The sequence below is a fragment of the Halichoerus grypus genome, chromosome 1 (assembly GCF_964656455.1).
Source record: "Halichoerus grypus chromosome 1, mHalGry1.hap1.1, whole genome shotgun sequence".
In the NCBI taxonomy this organism is placed as follows: Eukaryota; Metazoa; Chordata; class Mammalia; order Carnivora; family Phocidae; genus Halichoerus; species Halichoerus grypus.
Genome location: NC_135712.1, coordinates 172,778,009 through 172,801,387, shown reverse-complemented (window position 1 = coordinate 172,801,387; position 23,379 = coordinate 172,778,009). Strand labels below are relative to the sequence as shown.

The 23,379-nt window shown below is 38.0% G+C and overlaps 1 protein-coding gene across 4 annotated transcripts in view; it reads left to right on the top strand.

Moving 5' to 3' along the window:
* The window catches only part of CNTN4 (contactin 4), a 913,259-nt gene that overhangs the window by 821,284 nt on the left and 68,596 nt on the right, over positions 1–23,379 (top strand). For all 4 annotated transcript variants that reach the window (XM_078075924.1, XM_078075918.1, XM_078075913.1 and 1 more), the window contains one exon: positions 14,440–14,567. In XM_078075924.1, the coding sequence (XP_077932050.1) occupies positions 14,440–14,567 (128 nt within the window). The remainder of the gene's footprint in view (positions 1–14,439; positions 14,568–23,379) is intronic.

The window sequence follows — 23,379 nt, the reverse complement described above, 5'->3', positions numbered from 1 at the left end:
AAACAGAAAATGGTTCATAGCAAATTTTAGCATCCATCGAAACTATTTTCCAGGGACTTTTAAAGTTTTCTTTCTTGACAAGGAACTTCAAGAATGGCAAGATACTTCTTTCTTGACTGCAGTGTGACTATTAAGATGCTGTAAAAACTTGCAAATTAGGTTGTAAATAGCAGCAATGAAAGCATTAACTCTCTTAGCCACATTTCCTAAAGTGCACTTTACATGACGCTAGAGATAGATACTAAAAAATAAACCTGAATGCTTATATGAAAAGTCCAGTTTCCTATTTTCCAAGCACAGTGGTATAATTGTAGCTCTAATTTATGGCATACTTTGTAGGATTGCTGATTAATTATACAGACCTCCTGATGTTTTATATTCTTTTCAACTTTTTCTCTTTCTGCTCTTTGGCCGCTACAAAGAGAATATCCCTAAATCACTTATTACTAAGGTAACTTCATTTTTAAAAAAGTGAATTTGCTATTAGCATCGTTTTCTCATACATCACTGAAACTTGTAAGTGTTCATAATCTCTTTGTTTCTTATTTTTGGACCTAACTCACACACACACACACACAAGTTCACTCACCCCCAGGCACGACACTTAAAAGAAAGCTTCTAATAAGTTCCTTGTCTGACTTTAAGAGTCTAACCCAATGCAGACATGCCTAACAATTCTGCATCACTTGGCCTGAGATATTGGACATATTGACAAAGCAACGAAGTGTACTTTGTTGGGGATAATATTAGCCAGTATAATTCTTTAAGTGATGAGAGATCTCCAATTTGAATAATTCACTACTGTGAATTATTTGAAAATAATTGCGGCACATTTAGTTTGTTGCTTGAAATTATCAGTATTTTCAGGATTACTATATTCTTTTCCTCATTCCTTTGAGTTTAACATTTATACAAAAGCTTCTTTTACTAGATTTTCCAAGAAATGTGGTACACTGATTATTAGGACCTTAGGATTTGCCAGAAACTATTTTATATATGTACAAGACAAATATGCTCAGATATTATCCTGTCCTTTTTTTTTTTACTCTAAGTAGGTCATATTCACAGCCCTCTGTTCTCTTCAACCCCCCCCCCCCCCGCATATCCTTATTAAACTCCCCTTATCACTGGCATATCTAAATTACTATGTTCTGCCCCTCGACCAAGACACCTTTAATTATAAGAGCTTCCTGCTCCTTTCTTAAGCTCTTCACTTTTTCTGTCATCAACTTCCCCTTGGATTTAGGAAAAGGTCCTTGCAGATTTTGGCTATTAAATAGGAGAGGACACATATATCAATTCCTTAAATGTTCTGTCATCATGAGAATTATTTATTGAAACCCATTACCTGTGTGACTTTATAGTTCTCTTTAGATGGTTTGTCTGAAAAGAAAAAAGACTCTTCCTTGAAAAGAAATAGCTTTCTTTTTCATCTAGGGGAAAAAAAATAGTACAACAACCAGGTCCCTGTCTACATTTTTCACATGACACTTGTTTGCGTATTTGTTGAGAAAAGAGAGGATTGCTACAAGGACTCGGCTTCATCATGAAAATTCTCTCCTGTATAAAATAGACCTGAAGGTAAAAAGCACATACAAATAATCCCCATGAGGGGGAAAAAAAAAAAACACCCAAGTATTAACTTAAGCACATAGAGTCCTTTTCCCGAGCTTTATAGAAAACAATAAATATAGCTTACACACCTTCATAAATCAAACTTTTGGTGACATCTGTGTTTACTCCAGGACAGTGATTCCTCTTTATAGTTTTGTGATATAGAGGAGCTTTCGGACAACTGTAAACTTTTGAAAACAATGTGTATAGTTTGCATTTGGGGGGGATAATGTTATAATTTGTTTCTGATTCTTAAAGATATCTCTGACTTCCACCCACGCACCAGAAAAGGTTAGAAATCAGGGTCGCTACCCCAAGAGGTATCCACCAGTGTCTCTAAAATTGTCAAGACTAAATGAATTTTCATCCAGTAATCAACATATTTACTGTGTGCCTCTTTATATATAAAAGACTATATGAAATGATAAGGCAAAAGAAAAAAGTATAAGACTTGGGGCCTGATGTCTGGAAATTCTTTGGATATTTGGGGTGATGGGATATTGGCAGTATATGATAAATGACATGAGAGTAGATCTGACAACTTTAAAATGTCATGAATTTGCAGTAATAGGACCTGCCCAACACAGTTTGATGGCTGGCTTAGTCATAATGTTGTAAAGGAACTTTATCTTGGGAACATGGTTGAAATAGGTATGTGTTTCATGAAGTAGAAGACTTGCATCTCTGTAAATACGCAGATGATCTTAGGCAGCACACCGTATACAGACATTAAATGGTAGTGAATCACATAGTTCTTTTTTACTGCTTCTGAGTACATCAAGGGAAAGTCAGTTTGGTCCTAATATGTCTGAACACTTTTGAAACCCTGGTAATATCCCTTTACTAAAGAAAAAGCAAGCTATTGGCTCAATATCCTGGCAGATAACTACACCCAACTAGAATGTATTATGTTAGGTATGTTTTTATCATATTTATTTCTATGGTTGGCATCTATGGCAAGGGATATGGGTTTCTATCTATGGTAGCAATATGATGTTTTCTTTATTTTTTAAAAGATTTTTTAAAAGATTTTATTTATTTGAGAGAGAGAGCACAAGTGGAGGGAGGAGGGCAGAGGGAAAGGGAGAAGCAGGCTCCCCAATGAACAGGGAGCCTGATGTGGGGCTCCATCCCAGGACCCGGAGATCATGACCTGAGCCAAAGATAGATGCTTAACCAACTGAGCCACCCAGGCTGATGGTTCCTTTATTGAGTTACTTTAATTGTAAACTTTGAGCCACTTAAAGAAAATATTGTGACTATTAATTATGATAATGATGAAGAAAATAATAATAAAAATGATCAGTGTGGCCAATATTTATAATGTGCTTACTATTTGCCACCACAGTTATAAATGCTTCACAGGTATTTTCACATGTAACCTTCTCAGAAAAACCTACGAAATAGATGTGTTATTTTAATGACCCTCATTTTAGAGATGGCAAACTGGAGTCCGGAGAGGTTAAGAGACTTTCCCAAGTCACACGTTTAACAAATATTGGGCAAGAATGCAAGCTGTCTAGTACTATATGAGTAGGGCAGAAATTAGGAGTATACCAGGGAGTTTGGGAAGGCTTGTATTAAATGACCACCGAAGTGATCCTGAGTTCTGTTCTTCTGGCAAAGGCAAAAATACTAAGTGCAGTTGCTGTTCAAGGCAGGGAGGGTCTTTGAGAATTTTAGCTGGACCCTGACAATAGTGTGCTTCCACTGATGTGCAGGGGGTAGGCGATTCCACTTTGATTTCCTCACTTAGTAATGTTATAAAATTCTGGGATGAGGGGTTGAAGCAAACAAACCATGATCTTGCAATTCCTAAAGGGTTGAGAGTTGGGTACATAATAAAATTACATGTTTTTCTAGCATGGCTAATATTGCTATTTGTGTTGTAGAAACCTCCTCTTCTTACTAAATTACATCATCTATATAGTGGGCCTCCCTTTCTTATTAATAATTAATATTATCTTCCAGGTATTTTAGTTACTTTAGGGTAAATGAACCTTTGATGATTACAATTTCAACTCACATTTTTACACATTCTTTACTTTTGCTTCTGGTTTCAGACATTAGTGTGAACACATGTTTCTCAATATTAGAAAAAGCTATTTTGACAAGCTTAATTAGAAAGCAAAAATATATATATATTATACCCAAAGATCTAATGGCAAATTTAAGGAAAATCTCTTAGATGGGATTATAATGTTTTTTGTTTCTTGTTTTCTTTCTTTCTTACACCCTTCAACACCACAGGATGGCATGGTAGAAAGAGTACAGGCTTTGTAGTGAGATCTGAGTTTGAAACTCCATTCTTTACTGACTACATTGACCTTGGACATTTTAATTGACTTTCCTGATTACATTTTTCTCATCTGAAAAATTGGGATAATAATGTTTCTCAGGATTGCTGTGCAGTTTAACTGTGGTAATAAGTGCAAGCATCCAGGAGCACCCAATAGTATATTCTAGGTGCTTGATAAACTTCCTCAGTACCTTGCCATTTCCAACACTTAGAGTATTTACAGCCATTCCTCCCTCTTTCAGTCAGCTTCTGTCCATGTCTGCTTCTTTGTTTCCAGTTATTTCTAAAGACAGCTTCGCTTTGCTATTAAATTATTCTTTTACTAGCTATCCTAGTGTCCTAAGAGATTGCTATATAAAACGTTTTGAGTACCTTGGAGTTTAATAAGATTTTTTTCTCATTATACAAGTAATATTACTTATTATGATGCTTTGATAAAAACACATAGAGGTGTGGAGAGTAAAATATGGTATTGCTTTCCTGTCCCTACCCCATTCATCTTCACAATGCCCTACAGATTTATACTGAAATTAGCTCAGGTCATAAATTTCTGGAAGAAAGGAATCCTAAATCTTGTATTAATGGAGACACCGAGAGATCCTGCATAAATTAAAGGTAGCAACTTAAGAAACAAATTTTAGACAAAAACATGTCCTTTATTTCTTTCTTCCCCAAACATGGTGTTTTGGGTGTTGTTTGCTTACAATGTCAATAAATAAAACCTCAAAGTTGTATCTGTCCAAAAAAACTATTTCCCACATCTATCCATGTGCTGTGTCCCAAAGAGTAATTAAAATTAACTCCAGGATTAACTCTGCAATCTAAATACTCATCTGTACCTGGGAAGATAGTCCCTTCCAGGTTATTTTTACAGAGCTTTTAAAACTGTTGTTCAGAGTAAGTTAGACTTGGATCAAACCAGGTTAAGCAAACACAAGTTTATTTTCTCTTTTGAGCAGTGCTGGAGGCAAGGGCAATAGGCTCTGAACTGCTGGTTGTTCTTCAAGCAGACTGAAATACACAGGTTGTTCAGTGGTTTATTAAACTCAGATCTTACGACAGAAAGCAAATTATCTCTAAGGGAACTTTGTCACCAAGGTGTCTGTTCAATAGCAATGTCTATTGCTGCCACAGAGACTACACAGAAAGATCAATGACAGGTTGGCCTGAAATTGCCCTTGAAGTAAGTGTCTTCCCACTGACCTTCATTTAAATTCGTAATCTGAAACATCGTCTTTTCTCAAGATGGGCAAAAAAGCCATCTTCAGGGGACCTCAATTGATTCTTTATAAACTGCACATTGCCACAAAATAATCTTTCTTTCTATAAATCAGGATAAAGCCCTCTTTCCAATGAGGCTGAGAATTTCCATGTCTCTTTTAAAATTCAGTATGTAAACTCAGGCAAATCCCAGTTAAAAGCTGTATTGGTCAGGGTTCTCTTGAGAAACAGAATCAATAGGATATATTAGAAAATATTTATTATAGGAATTGGCTCACACAACTCTGGAGGCCAAGAAGTCCCATGACCTGCTGTCTGCAAGCTGAAGATCCAGAAAAGCCAGTGGTATGATTTAGAGTGATTCCCAAGGCCTATGAACCAGGGGTGCAGATGAGTCCAAAGGTCCAAGAACCAGGAGCACTGATATCCAAAGCCGGAGAATATGGGTATCCTAGCTCAAACAGAGAAAGCAAATTCACCTTCCTCCTCCTTTTCATTCTCTTCAAGCCCTCAAAGGACCAGATGATACTTGTCTGCATTGGCGAGGGCAGTCTTTAGTCTACCAACTCCAATGCTAAGCTCTTTCAGCAACACCTTTAAGACTCAGAGAAATAATGTTTTACCAGCTATTTGATCATATCTTAGCCCAGTCAAGCTGACACATAAAATTAACAATTAAGCGAAAATGCCTTTGAATTTTATTAAAATAGATAGCCTAATTCAAACCAAAACAAGTGGTTTGGGTTTGTTTTGTTTTGTTTTGTTTTCCCTTAAGAGCAAAGTTTTGGTGGTTTTGTTTGTTTTGTCTTGTTTTGTTTTTGTTTTTTGGGGTTCTTTTTTTTTTTGCTATTGTCTACAACACACCAATGCCAGTTCATCTTCCAGGCTTTTCTTAGTTCTCAATGGGAACAAAGCCAGGAATAGCTCTACCAAGTCTAAATGTCTTCACCTCTGTTGGTCACAGGCTAATTCTCCAGTTGATAGGTTGAATATACAAATCTTTATCTCTGTCTCTTCATTGCCACTTCTCTACTCCTTCAAAGTTTTTACTATTTCATGGGTGATGTATTCTAAAACTGTGTTGTATTGCTGCTCCCTGAAGGACAAGGAAAGACACTACGTCTCTCACAAACAGTTCAGCAAAGAAAACCATGTTGCCATTTTGGTAGAGGCCTCCTCTATCTAATTTTGGCCACAATATTAATATCAAAATAAGTATTAATTGGCCACAGTAACAACAACCAAAAAAGGACTGAATGGAAGATCTACTTTAGTCCAACAGATTAGAAAATTGAGTCAATTAAAAAAGAAATTGAAATTGCAGGTAGGCCCTAATTTTTGTTTTCCTGTTGGATTTTTTATACTTTAATACATTATCTATTACTATACCAAAACATTCCTTCATACTCTACATTTGATTGTTAATATACCACCTAAAGAGCAATAATTTCCAGTCTTTTGAAATGTAGCTATTTTTGGAACACAGGACCAGGCCCCATGCAGAAGGAAAGGTTATTGATGGGTGAGCATGATCACTGGTGATAGGCCCATGGAATCAGACACACTCCTCTGCATTATGCCCCTTCCCCATCCTCTAAGGACTGAAAAGTAGGCTTTGAAACTGCTAGCTCAACCCAGAACAACAGTCATGGTGGATTTCCTCTCTTGACATCTTACAGGTTAGTGTCCCCCTAAAGTTCATGTCTACCAGGAACCTCAGAATGTGGCCTTATTTGGAAATAAATAAGGCCTTGCAGATGTAATTGAGTTAAGATGAAGTCAAACTAGATTCAAGTGGGTCCTAATCCAGTTCCTGGTGTCCTTGTAAGGAGAGGGAAATTTGGATAAAGACACGTGCACAGAGGGAAGAAGATGTGGAGAGACACATAGGAAGAACACCATGTGATGATAGAGACAAAAATGCAAGAGATGCATCTCTAAACCAAGGAATGCCAAGGACCAATGACTGTTACCTGCAGCTAGGAGAAAGGCAAAGAAGGATTCTCCCTCTGAGACTCTAAAAGGAACCAATTCTTCTAGCACCTCGATTTCAGACTTCTAGTCTCCAGAACTACTGGATAATATGTTCTTGCTGTTTTAAGCCCCCCAGTTTGTCGCACCTTGCTATGGCAGCCCTAGAAAACTACTATAACGCCCTATTCCCCCTCCTACTCCATTGGTTTGGTCTCTCGGTGAGGTATTTCTGGGATGGGGAGAATCCAAGAAGGAGGAAAATGTGGCCTACAGACTAAAGGCTACCCAAAAGCCCTGTTCCATTTACTCAGCCCCGAGTAATGGTTTAAAGCAATCGAAAATGATCTCAAAAGCCCACAGGAATAGGGTAGAGACATTGATGAGCTCTTGAAGCCAGGGTAGGCACTAGACAGTCTACTGGCTGCCTTAAGGAGCTAATACTTCTCCCCTCCAGCTCATTGGTGCCCTACAGGGATGTGTTATGGTACTATCCTGTTGTCCCATTTGTCACAACTAGCCAAGAATGGGTTTTTACATGAAATCTCCCAATTATTTGGATTAAAAGGCAACTCAGTGCAGAATGAAGCATACACATCTGTAGCTAGGCAGTCCTTCCTCTGATTTTATAATCAGGGCTGGGTGGCCCTTGGGGTCAGGGGTCCTGTGACATCTCTACCATGCTGCTAGTTTGCTCAAGTTGAGAAGTAGCAGTACTCATATTAACCATGTCTGAAGTTTTAGAATATATTTTAGCCCTCCAGGAGCGTTAAACTCTTTTGTAATGTGTAAGTCTATGCTCCCATGTTCAGGCTTTTAAATGGCAAACATGGGATGCCTGGGTGGCTCAGTAGGTTAAGTGTCTGCCTTCGGCTCAGGTCATGATCCCAGGGTCCTGGGATCGAGCCCCGCATCAGGCTCCCTGCTCAGCAGGGAGTCTGCTTCTCCCTCTGCCTGCCACTCCCCCTGCTTGTGTGCTTTCTCTCTCTCTCTCTGATAAATAAATAAAATCTTTAAAAAAATTCTTTTAAATGGCAGAGATGTTTTCTGGAACTCCTCATGTATATGAGAAAGGAGAAGCCTGTTATGACCCTTCAAGATTTTTTTAATTATGCATGATTTTAAGTAATTTATGATGTCCCTCATCTAACACTATTAAAGATGATTTAAAAGTTAACAGTTTGAGGGCGCCTGGGTGGCTCAGTTGGTTAAGCGACTGCCTTCGGCTCAGGTCATGATCCTGGAGTCCCAGGATCGAGTCCCGCATTGGGCTCCCTGCTCAGCAGCAAGTCTGCTTCTCCTTCTGACCCTCCCCCCTCTCATGCTCTCTCTCTATCTCATTCTCTCTCTCAAATAAATAAATAAAATCTTTAAAAAAAAAAAAAGTTAACAGTTTGAAACTTCCATTGTTTCTTTGTTGAAAAGAAATTATTAATCCATAGTACTCCCCTTTGCAGAAGGGGAGAACTAATCTTCTAAGTTGCACTTTCAAGGGTTTTACTTATAAGGAAAGCATTTCCAGACAGGTGAGGATCCACTACTTCTGTCACCAGTAGTTGAGCTTCCATGCAAAACTGCTCACAGAATCATAGGTCACCATTTGGGGATAACCCTTGTCTTTAGGCTGATAGAATATTCTGGACTTGGCAGCTTTTGTCATCTGTTACTGAAGCCCCCAAAAAGGAAAGATCAGCATTTTTAAAGGTCCAGTGTCCCCAGACTGGTTTTGATTAATAGGACTGACAAGGTCAGCTCTTCAATGGCTATAACCCAGAGCCTCATATTAAGAAAGAAAGATTCAATTTATCTCATAATTCCAGATAGGTTCCTATTCTCTGTGGATCTGAAATCTCTAAATGAAGTGGAGGAATGACTGTTCTCTATGCAACGGGCAATTTACTATGTTGTGAATTAGATGACCTTTTTTTCATGTAGAGAAAATTAAGTCCTATGTCACACCTTTATTTTTACTACTTGCTGCTTTATCATTTTTTACTTTTCTCTGATACTATCAGTGATTTAAAAAGAGCCTACAGGTAGGTCAGGGCTAACCTATTCTAAGCCAGGAACAGATTTACATTTTCAATTCCTTTTATCTAACTTGATCACTATTCATGAGTATTAGAAGGAGCTCAAAGTTCAATATCAAGCTAATAGCTACGGGTCAGTCAGTAGTCTGAAATGGGAAAACTACAATGAAGTGGAAACTTTGAAGTCTCCTCAAGAAACAAATGTGAAAATACAACTATCCTTGGATTGGATTCAGGCACTATTTTCATGGGAAAAAATGAATGTAGAAATATTAATTGAGGGGCGCCTGGGTGGCTCAGTCAGTTAAGCGGCTGCCTTTGGCTCAAGTCATGATCCCAGGGTCCTGGAATCAAGCCCGCATTGGGCTCCCTGCTCAGCAGAGAGCCTGCTTCTCCCTTTCCCTCTGCCTGCCGCTCTGCCTAATTGCGCTATCTCTCTGTCAAATACATAAGTTAAAAAAAAATCTTTAAAAAAAAAGAAATATTAATTGAAAACCTTTTTCTAAGTTGGGATAGAATCCAACTGAAAGGAAGCAAATATCTAAATACTAGTGTTGAGTTATGTTTCAAAAGTTTCTTGAGTTAGTGGAAATTAGCACCCCAAGGATAAATGCTAACTTTATACTAATTCCCCACTTATAAAAATCCCATAAATTCAAACCAACAAGTCATTGTAACTTAGCCCTTTATCTATAGAAATAGATAGCCAAAAGTATATGGCACAGCTGTGTATAAAGGAAGATCAGGTCAATTTTTTTCAGACTCAGAAATCCATGGTCATTCTTCTATAATTGAGTTAATCAGTCTTTTGGCAACAAGTTCTGTAGAGGTAGCCATCAAAGAATGATCTGGAGGGGCACCTGGGTGGCTCAGGAGGGCTCTCTGCTTGGCGGGAAGACTGCTTCTCCCTCTCCCACTCTCCCTGCTTCTCCCTCTCCCACTCTTCCCTCTCTCGCTGTCTCGCTGTCAAAAAAATAAATAAGAAATCTTAAAAAAAAAAAAAAAGAATGATCTGGAGAACTCATCTCTCCTCTCCACTTTCACTACCACTATCTTCTGAACAAGTTCAGTAATTTCCCTAAGATATTGGGCTCTTCCAATTACAAGGGATTAAAAACAAATTTCTAATGTCTTAAATTATTGCCTTATATAACTGGGACATCCAAAGGAAGCTGTTGGCTTAGCCATGGACAGAAACAGGATCTCAAAGAGATCTTAAGTTCTCTCCTCTCTCTCTGTCTCCTGGGCTCTGCTTGTCTTTGGTTGGTTTCTTTAAGGCATGCTTTCTATGGCAGGTAAGATGACTGCTAATAGTTCTAGATTTCCATCTCCAAATGTAATAATAAATAGAAAGAGATTGTTTCCTCAAATAGCTCCTGGTTTTGATAGCATGCCTATCCCTAAACCAATCACTTCAGACAGGGGAGTAGGATCTCCTGATTGGCCAGGCCTTGGTCCTTGCCTTTCTTTAGTCTACGAATAGCGTGGTAAACAGATTCCCCACTGGCAAAAGTAATGCCCTTTCTAGTATGCATTTATAGAAATGTATGCATTATGGTATATAACACACTGACATCATTTCTAGGTATGTAATTATCTAAGGTCCTCCTGGTTTATATAGGCTTACTGTACAAGTTTAGTAGATATTTATGAATAAATGAGTCCAACTTTTCATCCCCCTTCTATAACTACTTGATGTTACCCATATGCTTCATTAAGCATAATAATGTGTTATAGGATTTCAGAAGGGCAGAACTACTTGGTAGTAGTCTTAACCTTAACAGAGTCTTTTATTAATATATGAAATAATATATTTAGGAGGGTACAGAACTTTAGTTAATAGAATATTTGGCTAATGCACTGATATCGTGCATTTCATGTGCCAGGCACTGATCTCAGCTGTGCACATCTTTACAACACCTTGTGAGATATAGTTACTTGTATTATTCCATTATCTCAAATAAGGAAATTTACATACAGAGATTTTAGTCACACAGCTCATAAGCGGCATGAGTCTGATTTGTGCCTCGATAGTATAGTTCTAGAGTTTATGGTTTGTTTTTTTTTTAAGATTCATTTATTTATTTTAGAGAGAGAGCACGCAAGCAGGGAGAGGGGCAGACAGAGAGGGAGAGTCTTAAGCAGACTTCATGCCCAGGGCGGAGCCCAACATGGGACTTGATTTCACGACCCTGAGATCATGACCTGAGCTGAAACCAAGAGTTGGACACCCAACCAACTGAGCCACCCAGGCACCCCCAGAGTTTATGTTCTTAATCAGTACGTGATATTGCTTGGATAAGAAATTGGTTGAATTTCACAAAACTCCATATTATACCCACATTTGGATTATACCTAGGAAAAATAAACAATTAGGGCAATATAATGTAATTTAATGACAGCTCTAAAATTGACCCCTTCTACAGAGTATCTCCCTCGCTCACCTTTTCCAATGTCTGGAATTTAAGCCTTGGAGGCCTAGCTCTTATCTCTTTGTTAAAAAAAAAAAAAATGGGAAGATTAAAACACTTAACCAATGTCAGGCACTGAAATCTTAAAAATCAGTAGTACAGCAGTTTGTAAAATTACCTTGTCATTTCACAAAGCTTAAAGGAAATTGGATAAGGAAGCTTTGAGGGTAAGGGGCAAAGAGAGCCTTGAGAGAGATTGTGTAGAGCTAGCTGGATCCCACAGCTGGATAGCAACAATATGTTGGGCGCCTTTTGTGCAATGCATATACCATCATTAAGGATGCAGGGGTGGGAATGACAGTGGGAAATGAGAAAAACATTTATACAGCACTTTACAATTAAGAGAACCTTTCACATATCTTACCTCATGGTAGAAGATAATCATCACAGTAACCAGTGAGATTAAAAGAATAAAAACTGATGTAGACCAGTAGCTCTCTGCTGGGGATGATTTTGTCCCTGGGGAACATTTGGCCATATTTGGAGATATTTTTGATTGTCACAACTTGGGAAGAGAGGCAGAGCGAATGGAGTCCAGTGCATAGGGGACAGAGATGCTGCTAAGTACCCTCACAGGACAAAGAATTATATGGTCCGAAAAGTCAGTAGTGCCGAGGCTGAGAAGCCCTGCCTTAGGGCATAAGTAATGAGGCCAGGTCATACACTTAGCAAGTATCAGAGTCAAGGCTAATACCGGGTCATCTGATGACAAACCCTTTACTTGTTTCCTTATTCATATCCTGTTGGCATTAAACAATATGATACAGGCAATGGCTTTAGGTTTTGGAAATTACAATACCACTTTAAATGGTACAAACTATTAATAGGCCTTTGTGCTTTGAAAGAATCAGCTCACCTCTCAGTGTTTAATATGCCCCAAACCTATGTTATCTCATGGAAAATGACTCCATATACAAAACACAAATGTCACCTTCCTTACTGAGTTCTCATGTGAAGACTCATGTCACAGTGAAGCTGTGACCAGCCTAGACCCCTTGTTTCAAATATTTGTCAAAGACTCTGTTAAGGACATCACTAGTGCTCAGTGGTTTAACCACTCTGAATTCCTGAAACATATTATTGATTTTTCTCTTAGGATATTTATTTATTTACTTACTCAGTCACTTAGCAGATACGTACAAGGCATCTACTGCATGTCATCCTAGGTACTAGTTCCTGGAGACTAAGTCATAAGATGAACATGGTCTATGCCCTCAGAAAAACTCACATGCCAGGTGGGGAGTAAGATAGCTAACAAGTAAGCAAAACTTTTAGGTTGTGTTTGATGGGGAAAAAAATAGAGTGGCTGCAAGAAAAGAGAATAACAAAATAAAACATCCACTTCAGAAATACGAGTCATAAGAAAAGCGCCACCTCTAAGGTGAGGTCCTGAGAGGGTGAGAAGATGGTAGCTACGTCCTGATGGCAGGGCAGGCAGAATGGCAGATAGAAAGGCCCTGAGGTGGGAAAGGGTCCCAAACACTGTAGGGACTTGCAGAAGGCCAGTGTAACTATAGTTCATTGAAAGGTAAAAAGATGAGCATGAAATCAAGTAGGCAAGAGAAAGGCGAAGGCCAGATCCATCAGGCCTTGTAGGTTCTAGAACAGAATTTATTGAGGGCAGTGGGGTGCAAAGAAGGATCTTTAAGCCTGAGCAGTGATGTAATCTGATCTATATTTTAAAAGATCATCTCACCCGCTGACCAAAGAATGTATTTGAGGCACAAGAGTAAAAATAGGCAGATCATTTAAGAGGCCGGTGATAGGCCAGGTGAGAGGGGGAGAGCAGAAGAGAGAGAAAGAAGTGGGTAAATTTGAAGGATAGAGTAGAGGTTCGGCAGACAGTAATCTTAAATGAGCCATCTGTGTCCATTTTTTTATTTCTCTCACTGGTGTCCAAGCCAGGCTGCTTGTCCTACTCATCTCTGCACCTTCCTCTTCTGCTATAGTCATGTTGAAATCGGCGTTCTCTAGAATCCCCCCTGTTCCAGTTTTGTGTCTGTCAGTACAAGTGTCTCCTTCCCAGGTAATAGATATTTGTCCCTCATTGTGGGCCCTGAGATATGCCAGCCACATTTGCTGTTCTGCCAAAGTCATACCATGCTGTGGGATATTTTTTTTTTAATTCACTTCTTGCATCTCATTAAAAATGTATTGTCTGACGTATGTCAGAAATAAATACTTAATAACTCATTTCATTTAAGCCACCCATCTAGAAGAAAGCATTTTCTTTTTTTTTTTTAAGATTTTTATTTATTTATTTGACAGAGAGAGAGAGAGGGAGAAAGAGAGAGAGCACAGGCAGAGGGAGAAGCAGGCTCCCCACTGAGCAGGGAGCCGGATGTGGGGCTCAATCCCGGGAGCCTGGGATCATGACCTGAGCTGAAGGCGAATGCTTAACTGACTGAGCCACCCAGGTGCCCCAAAGAAAACATTTTCAATGAAAATGTGTCAATGGCCAATCAAGAGATTTTTTTTTTCCTTATACCTCAGCAGTTTTAAGACTAATGGTGACCAACAATGAGCCTTCCCTATGAATAATGTGGTTAGAGCCACCAAAGACAGAGAATGGTTACAACCTGTCTAGTGTTTCCAGTATTTATGCCAACGGAATGTTGAGACCATTTTGGCGAGAAAAGTGTTAAAAGTCCTAAATAAGTCATATGTCCTAATTATATTTATGTGTATATAGACAAATACCCTGAATAAAGATGAGACTGTCAAGTGACACAGCCATGATTTATAGTTTGAAAGATGACAGAATGACAGACATCATTTTCAATTAGTCACATGATCTAAACTTACCGTTTTGGTTTATTTGTTTTAATTTCAGAATTACCATTTCTGAAGATGGAAGCCTCAAAATTGTCAACGTGACAAAGTCAGATGCTGGAAGTTATACCTGTGTAGCCACTAACCATTTTGGAACTGCTAGCAGTACTGGAAACTTGATAGTAAAAGGTAATGACTAACCCAGAGAACATATACATTGATACACATGTCCTCATTTCTAATAAAGCAATCTATAGAAGTGGCATCATTCATATTAATATGTACAGATATCACTGTGTTGCTAAATTAATACATCATGCCAAACATGATATGATTAACAATTCTTAGAGAACTGTTGGTAATGAATATGATTGAAAGGCTATCTTATTTCAGAATCATCCAATACAATTTTGAGAATTACAGCCATTGTATCTATTATACTATTGTAACTAATGTTATCTTCAGTCCTTTAATTAAATTTCTTTCAAGTCTCTGTAGATTTGAAATTCATGTCTAGGAACACTGTGCTAACAAATTAAAAACCCATGACTCGAATACTATTTTTAGCAAACATTGTTTGAACAATGACATTGGCTATTTTTAAAAGAGCTGCCCTGGTTATTCAGAGATATGGATATGGATTAGTACACCAATAAAGGGATTTGATCACCTCTGTGCCTTGCTTTAGTCACCCTGCCAACCCTCTCAGTTTTAAGGAAATAAAATTTTCCACATACTTTAGTCTGGGTGCTTTATAGTATATGACAGAAATTCCTTTATTGCTCTTAGCACAGCACATGATGTGAGTCTGTTCTAACACCAGGTTGATGGGATGGGCTGAAAGCACTAAATTGCAAAGGATGAGATTTTAATTTACATTTTATTTGCATTTCTATTACTTTCTGTCTTGTCAAGTCATAGAATTTTTGAGTTGAAGGGATCTTGGCAATGGATGATCTGACTGAGGAAGATAAGACTCAGGTTGGTGACTTTCTCAAGGTCACCAGTAGTGGAAGACGGATGTTAACCCAGGAATCCTGATTGTTCATTCTGCTTGGTTCTGTTTACTGCACCAGGAAATCTTGTTAATTCAGCTTTTTTTTTCTATAATAGATTTTTATAAAATAGATATTTTTCTATAACCGATATAGATGGGTCACACTGTATTATTTCCTTCTTGCCCATTTATTTGTAGCTCCCTCTGTGAAGTAAGATAGCCTAAGAAAAATAAAAATATCTATCTATTTTATCTATCCCAATTTTATTTTAAAGAAGAAAGCCAAAAATTACCTAATTGCATATTTTGGGGTCATTGGAAGGTGGAAAAATACTACCATTTGGGTAAGCCTTTTTATTATAAACATCTATGCATATAAAAAAAAGACTGGAAGGCCAAGAGTTAGAAGTAAATCTGTATTTAGATTAACTCCACTATTTCAGTCTGTTAATGAATCACTCAGAGCAGTAGCATGGGCATAGGACTATGTGTTCACTCTATTTCACAGGGCAGAGGGAAAAAGAGGTTAGATAATATTTGTAAATCAAAATTCCAGCTAGAGGTCTTTGCTAATGTATGGCTTTCTCAGCTGCAAAAGGAAACAGTGATCAGCTAGGACCAGGAGGAATCCCAAGGTTTCAGAGCTGGTTAATGGCAGAGCTGATACCTAATTATAGATTATTTGCTAGTTATGGAGATATAAGAGAATACTAGGCAGCAGTCTTAACTAGTGATTAAGAGACTGAGCTTGAGGCAGAAAGATCTGGCTTTGAATCTCATTTCTATCACTTACTAGCTCTGTGACCTTGGACTACACAGTTAACCTGTGCGGGGATAATAGTATGCCAACTGCTTAGGGTTGTTTTGATGACTGCGATAATCCACCTTAAGTGCTTAACATAGTGCCTTTTGTTGTTGCTTGCATTTTAATAAATGGCTAAACGTACATTCTAAATCTTATTGAAATGAACATTTATGAAGTTGCCATCACCAACCTATTAGAGCAATTAGCAAAAAGGAGTGAGCCTGCCACAAAAAAAAAAAAAAAATGCCCGAGAGTGTGAAAGATTATAAACACCTAAGCCTAAAAACCATTTTTTGCTCTTCTGTATTGCTGACAGTGAGGTATTTTTGCATGTAGTTACAAGTTATATTCTGTGTTTGATCAGCATCCTTCTCGTAAGTCTTGATTTCCTTAGCTCTCAAGATAGTGGGCAGAGGGCCTCCTGGATGGCTGAGTCAGTTAAGCAGCTGACTGTTGATTTCAGCTCAGGTCATGATCTCAGGGATGTGGGATCAAGCCCCACATAGGGCTCTGCGCTGAGCTTAGTGCTCTGTGCTGAGCTGAGCATGGAGCCTGCTTGGGATTCTCTTTCTCCTCTCCCTCCGCCCCTCCCCCCATTCCTGTGTGCACTCTAAATAAATAAATAAATAAATAAATTCTTTGAAAAGATAGTGGACAGAAAGGAATGTCCTCTAATTCCCATCAGAGTTCATATCCCAGCAATATGAGCAGTCCCGGGACCAACTATCCAGATGATTCTCTGCTGCTTGTCTTGTACTGAATGATGGCATAAAACTTGCTGTACACCAATAATGAAATATGCCATGGTCACCCCATGTTTTAGGTGGATATAAAAGTCACTGAGGTAGCAACTTCTACCTATTTTAAGAGATTAAATACTTTATTTCTAGATTTCTAGTAAAATGTAAATGTTGATTATCCAAGTATAGTGTAAGAGGTAGTTTTACTGTTGTTTTACTATCTTTTTTTTAATTTTAGTAATTTATTTGCTTCTTACAATGTGTATTAGAACAAGTCTACTTTTCCATTCATGGCAATGATTTAAAAAATCTCCTTTTAAAATATATTTAAGTATGGGGTGCCTGGGTGGCTCAGTCGTTAAGCGTCTGCCTTCGGCTCAGGTCATGATCCCAGGGTCCTGGGATCGAGCCCCACATCGGGCTCCCTGCTCAGCGGGAAGCCTGCTTCTCCCTCTCCCACTCCCCCTGCTTGTGTTCCCTCTCTCGCTGTGTCTCTCTCTGTCAAATAAACAAACAAAATCTTTAAAAAAATAAAATAAAATAAAAAATAAAATATATTTAAGTAAAGAAGTGAGTCAATATAAAGAAAAATATTAAGTATGTATTTTTATTATGAGAGGATATGCAAAATCATAAAGATGGGGTATGAAGATTGGGAAACATAATGTAATGGCATTTTTCAGGAGAGTTTTAGTGGACTTATGGACAGGACTTAGAGAGACATATGACAGGGGCACCTGGGTGGCTCAGTTGTTAAGCGTCTGCCTTCGGCTCAGGTCATGATCCCAGGGTCCTGGGATCGAGCCTCACATGGGGCTCCCTGCTCTGCGGGAAGCCTGCTTCTCCCTCTCCCACTCCCCGCTGCTTGTGGTTCCTGCTCTCACTATCTCTCTCTGTCAAATAAATAAATAGAATCTTAAAAAAAAAAAAGAGGGACATATGACAGGATCAATATATGGCCACCTGTTTTTGCTGAGACACATGTAATACTCTAAAACTGAAATTTCCTAACAGGTGGGGAAGGAAAAAGACCAGGACAGGAAGAGAAAGAGGAAGGCAGAGACCTGTAGGAATGAGCCCTGAGGTCACAGTACCATGGTCCCTGCCAGGGGGAGTTCATTTATTTAGAAGTAGAGCTCTTGCTGGGCTTGGCTGATGGTACTCTACTGCAGTTGGTTTTTCTGCAGAGGTTCTCTGAATCTTATATTATTCTTATAGATGAGATGGGGGTAGAGCGAAGAAATATGAGTTTTATCTGGTCCATATGTTCACAGAAGTTAGCAATCCTGTTACTTTAGGGAAGGTCAGAAGGTATTTGAGAGAACATTTATCTCCCGTTGCTTGGTTCTGACTCCCATTAACATTAATGGGAAGAACACGTGTGTGCATAGGGGCATCCAGACCACCAGGTCTCTGTGAAGGACATTAATATAAACTGAGAAATGCAATTTAGAAATCTGCCCCATAAAGCACGATAAAGGCAGAGAAAACCATTCTGAACTCCACGTGAACTGTGCCAAGTACTGAATTGCACATCATAATGCTTCAGCCCTGTACCTTTAATGTAACTGTAACAGTTTAGCCTGAAATATGACTGAGCACTGTATTTTAATTCAATTTTGAGATCTACAAAGGGACTAATTTATCAGAGAAGGTGTTCTCTAACCTTAAAATGTGCTTGTATTCATTTTGATCTCCTCGTACGTAGGATTAAAACACCGTGAAGGTCAGACATCAGAACACGTCTTCTCTGACCTTTTCATAATAATTCTATCATTAACAACGCTTCTAAAATCCAGTTCTCTTCGTCCTCGCCCCCACCACCATGTTTTGAAGGGAGGCTGAAGACGGTGTCAAACACAGGGTCAGTAAGTATGGGGGGGGAGAAGGAAGGGATAAATCCACTGTAGCAGGTACAGGAGGTTTAAAATAAATCTCTGGCAGGCAACCATAAAATGGATAAATATTCAGATTATGCATGAGCAGGCTTCCAAACTGCAGAATTCTGACAGGTGCCTAGGGGACTCTTGATTATCATCCCATCATCTGAATTTCTAAATTTCACTGATTTTGTTTTTTAAACTAGTTATAGTATATTTGGGATTTGGTTTACTGTTTAATTTAAGCAAGTACAGTTCTCATGTCAGACCCCTGAATCCTACCAGAAAGCATAATATTTGACCTTTCAACAAAGATGAGCTTTAGCAATTGTCAACATCATTAAGAACTATATGGAGGGCAGGCTGTATTTACATGCAATATTGTACTTACTAATTCATTTTTATTTCTATGGCAGAGTAAAAGGCATGCCATTTCGCATGACATAGCGTCTTTGCTGTACAGGTTTCATATGACAGATATTTTTAAGTAGCACTCCTAAAGAAGAGCAACTTAGAGTATTTGTCTTAAGTGTAGTTCAGCAAGATAACTGTGGTAATAGCAACCCTAGCTTCTATTGATCCCCTCCAGGGCTGAAAATGAAATGCAGGGCTTTAAGCTATGGATGTTATTATCATAGTTACCTTGTTGAAGCACAACCAAAATAACCTTGGGTAAGTCTGTGGCTGGTAGTTCCAGACTATACTTTGAGAAACCCTGTCCTACATCAGAGAACTTTGAACATGCCACATAGCAAGTGGAAGTTCAATAGAATGCTTAACAGAAATACAGATTTCCAGTGCCCTAGCTTAATAAACCTAAATCTTTAAGGATGAGGCCTGAAAAATAAAGTTTTTTAAGACTTATTTATTCCAGAGAGAGAGAGAGAAGGAGAGAGTGTGTATACACAAATGGGGGGAGGGGCAGAGGGAGAGAATCTCAAGCAGACCCCACGCCCAGTGTGGAGCCCCAGGAGCCCCACACAGGGCCTGATCTCACGACCCCGAGATCATGACCTGAGCTGAAATCAAGAGTCGGATGCTTAACCAACTGTGCCACCCAGGTGCCCTGAAAAATAAATATTTTTTAATAAATATCCTACTTGATCCTGATATACACTATATTTTCAGGAGCTGGCCAACTATGGCCCATAGGCCAAAGCCAGCTAGCACCCTACTCTTTTATAGCCCAGGAAGTACGAATGGTTTCCACACGTTTAACTGGATGAAAAACAAAAAGAATAATAATAGTTTCAGACATGTGAAAATGTTACGACATTTATATTTCAGAGTCCATAAACAAGGTCTCAGTGGAACACAGTCATGTCATTTGTTTACCTACTGACTGTGGTTATTTTTGCCCAATAGCAGAATCAAATAATCATGACAAAGACCATCTAATATGCAACAACCTACATAATATCCTCAATGTTGCCTCTTAACCAGCAAAACCTAAAATATTTGTTATTTAGCCCTTTCCAGAGAAACAAAAACAAGAACGAAAACTTACTGATCCTTTTATGACTTTTTTTCTTTCCCAGACAGATCTTCAAAATTTGGTCCAAGGTGTAGCTTAGCCAGATTATACAGAACAGGGAATTTTGACATCTCCTTGAGTCTGATTACAAGCTGAAATTGGTGGGGATATTTCTTTCACAAGACCTTAGCCTCACCCCAGGATCAAAAAGGTTGTCCTAGTACTTGGGTATAAGTCAAAAATCCAGAGAGGCAATCGGATCGTTGACTGGGAGAGAAGAGAAAAAATACTTGGCAGACACTAGAACAGTGTATTCAGTCTGCCTCTGTAGGAATGAGGAAGCCGCACACTGCTGGAACCAGACTATTAGGCCAGGGAGAATCCTAAAGCACAAAACGTATCAACTGGAGTTTATCAAGATACTTATCTCTTCCTGAACTTTTCACTGTCACCAGCCTAAATCAGTTGAACTGTTTCACATTTAGTTTACACATCTCTCTGACTGCAGGTTGTTCTTTCACTAATGTATTTTTTTTTCATTTTAAGTTGCCCTAGACGCACATTTTACCCTGTTTTCATTTGGATTTTAAAAGATGTCATAATAAATCAGTAAATAAAATCATTTTTTTAATTAAAAAATAAAAAGACATTGGTTTTTGGATTAAATATTTTCTATTTAGTACACAGAATTACTTTTATAATAAGAAAAACATTGTATTTTATCTTGATAGAAAAAAGATTCTCAGTAGAATTTAACTAAGACGTCATGTATTTGTAACAAAAAATTCTTTTGTATTCTCATTTTCCTCCCTGCAAAGTGAAGATGCTCCTGTGGCTTTACTGAGCATTTAATTGATCCCTTCATTGTCAGAATGCTCATCGTCCATCCCATCAAGAGTTTATTTACATTTAGAAGAAGAGACGCTATCAAATACATACATATAACAGACAGAAAGGAAATTCTTACCAACACCAACAAGTTTTACAGCATATCTATAGTGTGCCCTGTAAAATACTTCCGTTTTAACTGTAGGACATTGAGAAATATCAACCTATCCATGCATAGCATGACCGACACAATAATGTAGAGTCTTTTCAAATGGAACCTTTTTTGAAAATGAGTTTGAAACAGCCCACATCTTCTATGTAAAATTATTCAAGGCTTTATCCATATTTGACTGGGGATCAATCAGAAATCAGTAACCAGCAATGACATTTGGCTGCTAACCCACAACAAAAGCTTTTAACATTGGGCCCTTATAACAGAATACATTTCAACCTAATTAGGTGTCTTCCACTGGAACCAATTATTTCTAGGCAATAATTAAGGGTCTTTCTAATAGGATTAACGCAAATTCTGACCCAAGGCACCTAGAGTAGGAAAAGTTTGTTTTTAAAGTGCTAAATGCTAATTATGTTAGGTCCCCTGGTAGAAGGACAATGGCCAGAATATTTCAATACTAGATCCTGTTAGATCTGAGGCCTGCCACAATGGAGTTGGCAACAGTTAACTAAGGAGAATCCTAAAGAACTGGTAGATAAGTGTACCTCTTGTTCTTCCTGTATTCACAAAGCATGACATAACCTGGAACTCTTTCTACCAAGACATGAAGCCAAGATCTTGATGAAACAGAGCATGATTATTTCCCCTGACATTTCTTTGAGCCCTAGTGAGAGCCACATAGACTTAGCAAATAGTGTGCCTTTAGTAACATCAGTCATGGGTAGAAGGACTCCCCCTTTTGTCCAATTCTTTTTGTAAAATAGTTTCTCACCTTTTATAATGTTAAGATTTAAGTTTATTAAGATTGTTATTGAACATTATATCAAAAACCAAAAAAAAAAAAAAAAAGTTTGCATACCATGACAGTCTACTCTGACTCCATCCTGCCATCATTTCTTCATCCTTGGTCTAGAGGGAGGAAGTAATCCCTTAACTCTTGTATTTCTGTGCCAACTCTGCCCTTTCATAGGAAAGCATCTATACTGAGGCAGGCTTCACATGCTTGATTTTTGTATAAAAGACACACTGTTGGCCAACAAGATTTTGAAAAAAATCTCACTCTCACTAGTAATCAGAGAAATGCAAATGTAAGCACCAGTGTGATAGGATTGCTTACATATGAAATTGGCAAAAGATAAACATCAACAAAACCTTTTGTTGATGAGAGTATGAAGAGAATACTCATACACTCACTGTAAGTAGGAATACAAACTGGAGTAGACACTGTAGAGAGAAAATAACATTGAAAAAGGGCAATCTCCTTAGCCCATCAATTCCATGTCTGGGTGTCTACTCTAGAGGAAATTATGTGTTCTGAGGTGGATTTGCAAAGATGTTCATTATGTTGTTGTTTGTAATGACAAAAAAATACACAAGCAAAATAAAGAATAATACAAAAGGTACTATTTCATTTAATGCGTGTAATATGATTTAACATAAAATTAGTAATAGAAAATACTACCATATAATGTTTAAACATAAAAATACATGCATGCTCAGTATAAACATTAACTCATGATAGTATTTGTGAGGGGAGGGAATCTAGAGAGAGGTTATATGAAAGGACCTAACTTGTGTTAGTAATATTTTCCTTGGGTAAAATTTTAATATATATTCAGAGGGGAAAAGGCTGTAAAAAATGTTAGAGACTGCTGATTCTAGAAATGGGAATATGAGTACTGCTGAATTGTCTTTGTTAGTCTTACATGTATAATATCTCAAATTAAAAACACCAGGTCAGAGTTCTTCAGTATAGTAAGATACTGTAGTCAAAATCATCTAGACAGTGGATCTGATTTTCTACCTCTCTCCCAGATATTCTAGAATAGATAAAACCTTGTTATTTGTGATATTTAACGTTTTGAACCCAAAATTGTCTTTTAAAGAAAAAACTCTACTATGGAATGAAATAAATGGTTTAGTTCCTAATGAATACTTACCAATCAAAATAAATAAAACAAACAAACAATAAAGGCAAACAGAATATGACTCTGGCTTCATTAGATGTGAAGCACATAATTAATTTCTTTTCCAGCAATTCAAAAAGACTTGTGTTGTACTGATTCAGTTTAATTGAACTTATCACCACAAGCAGATAATAA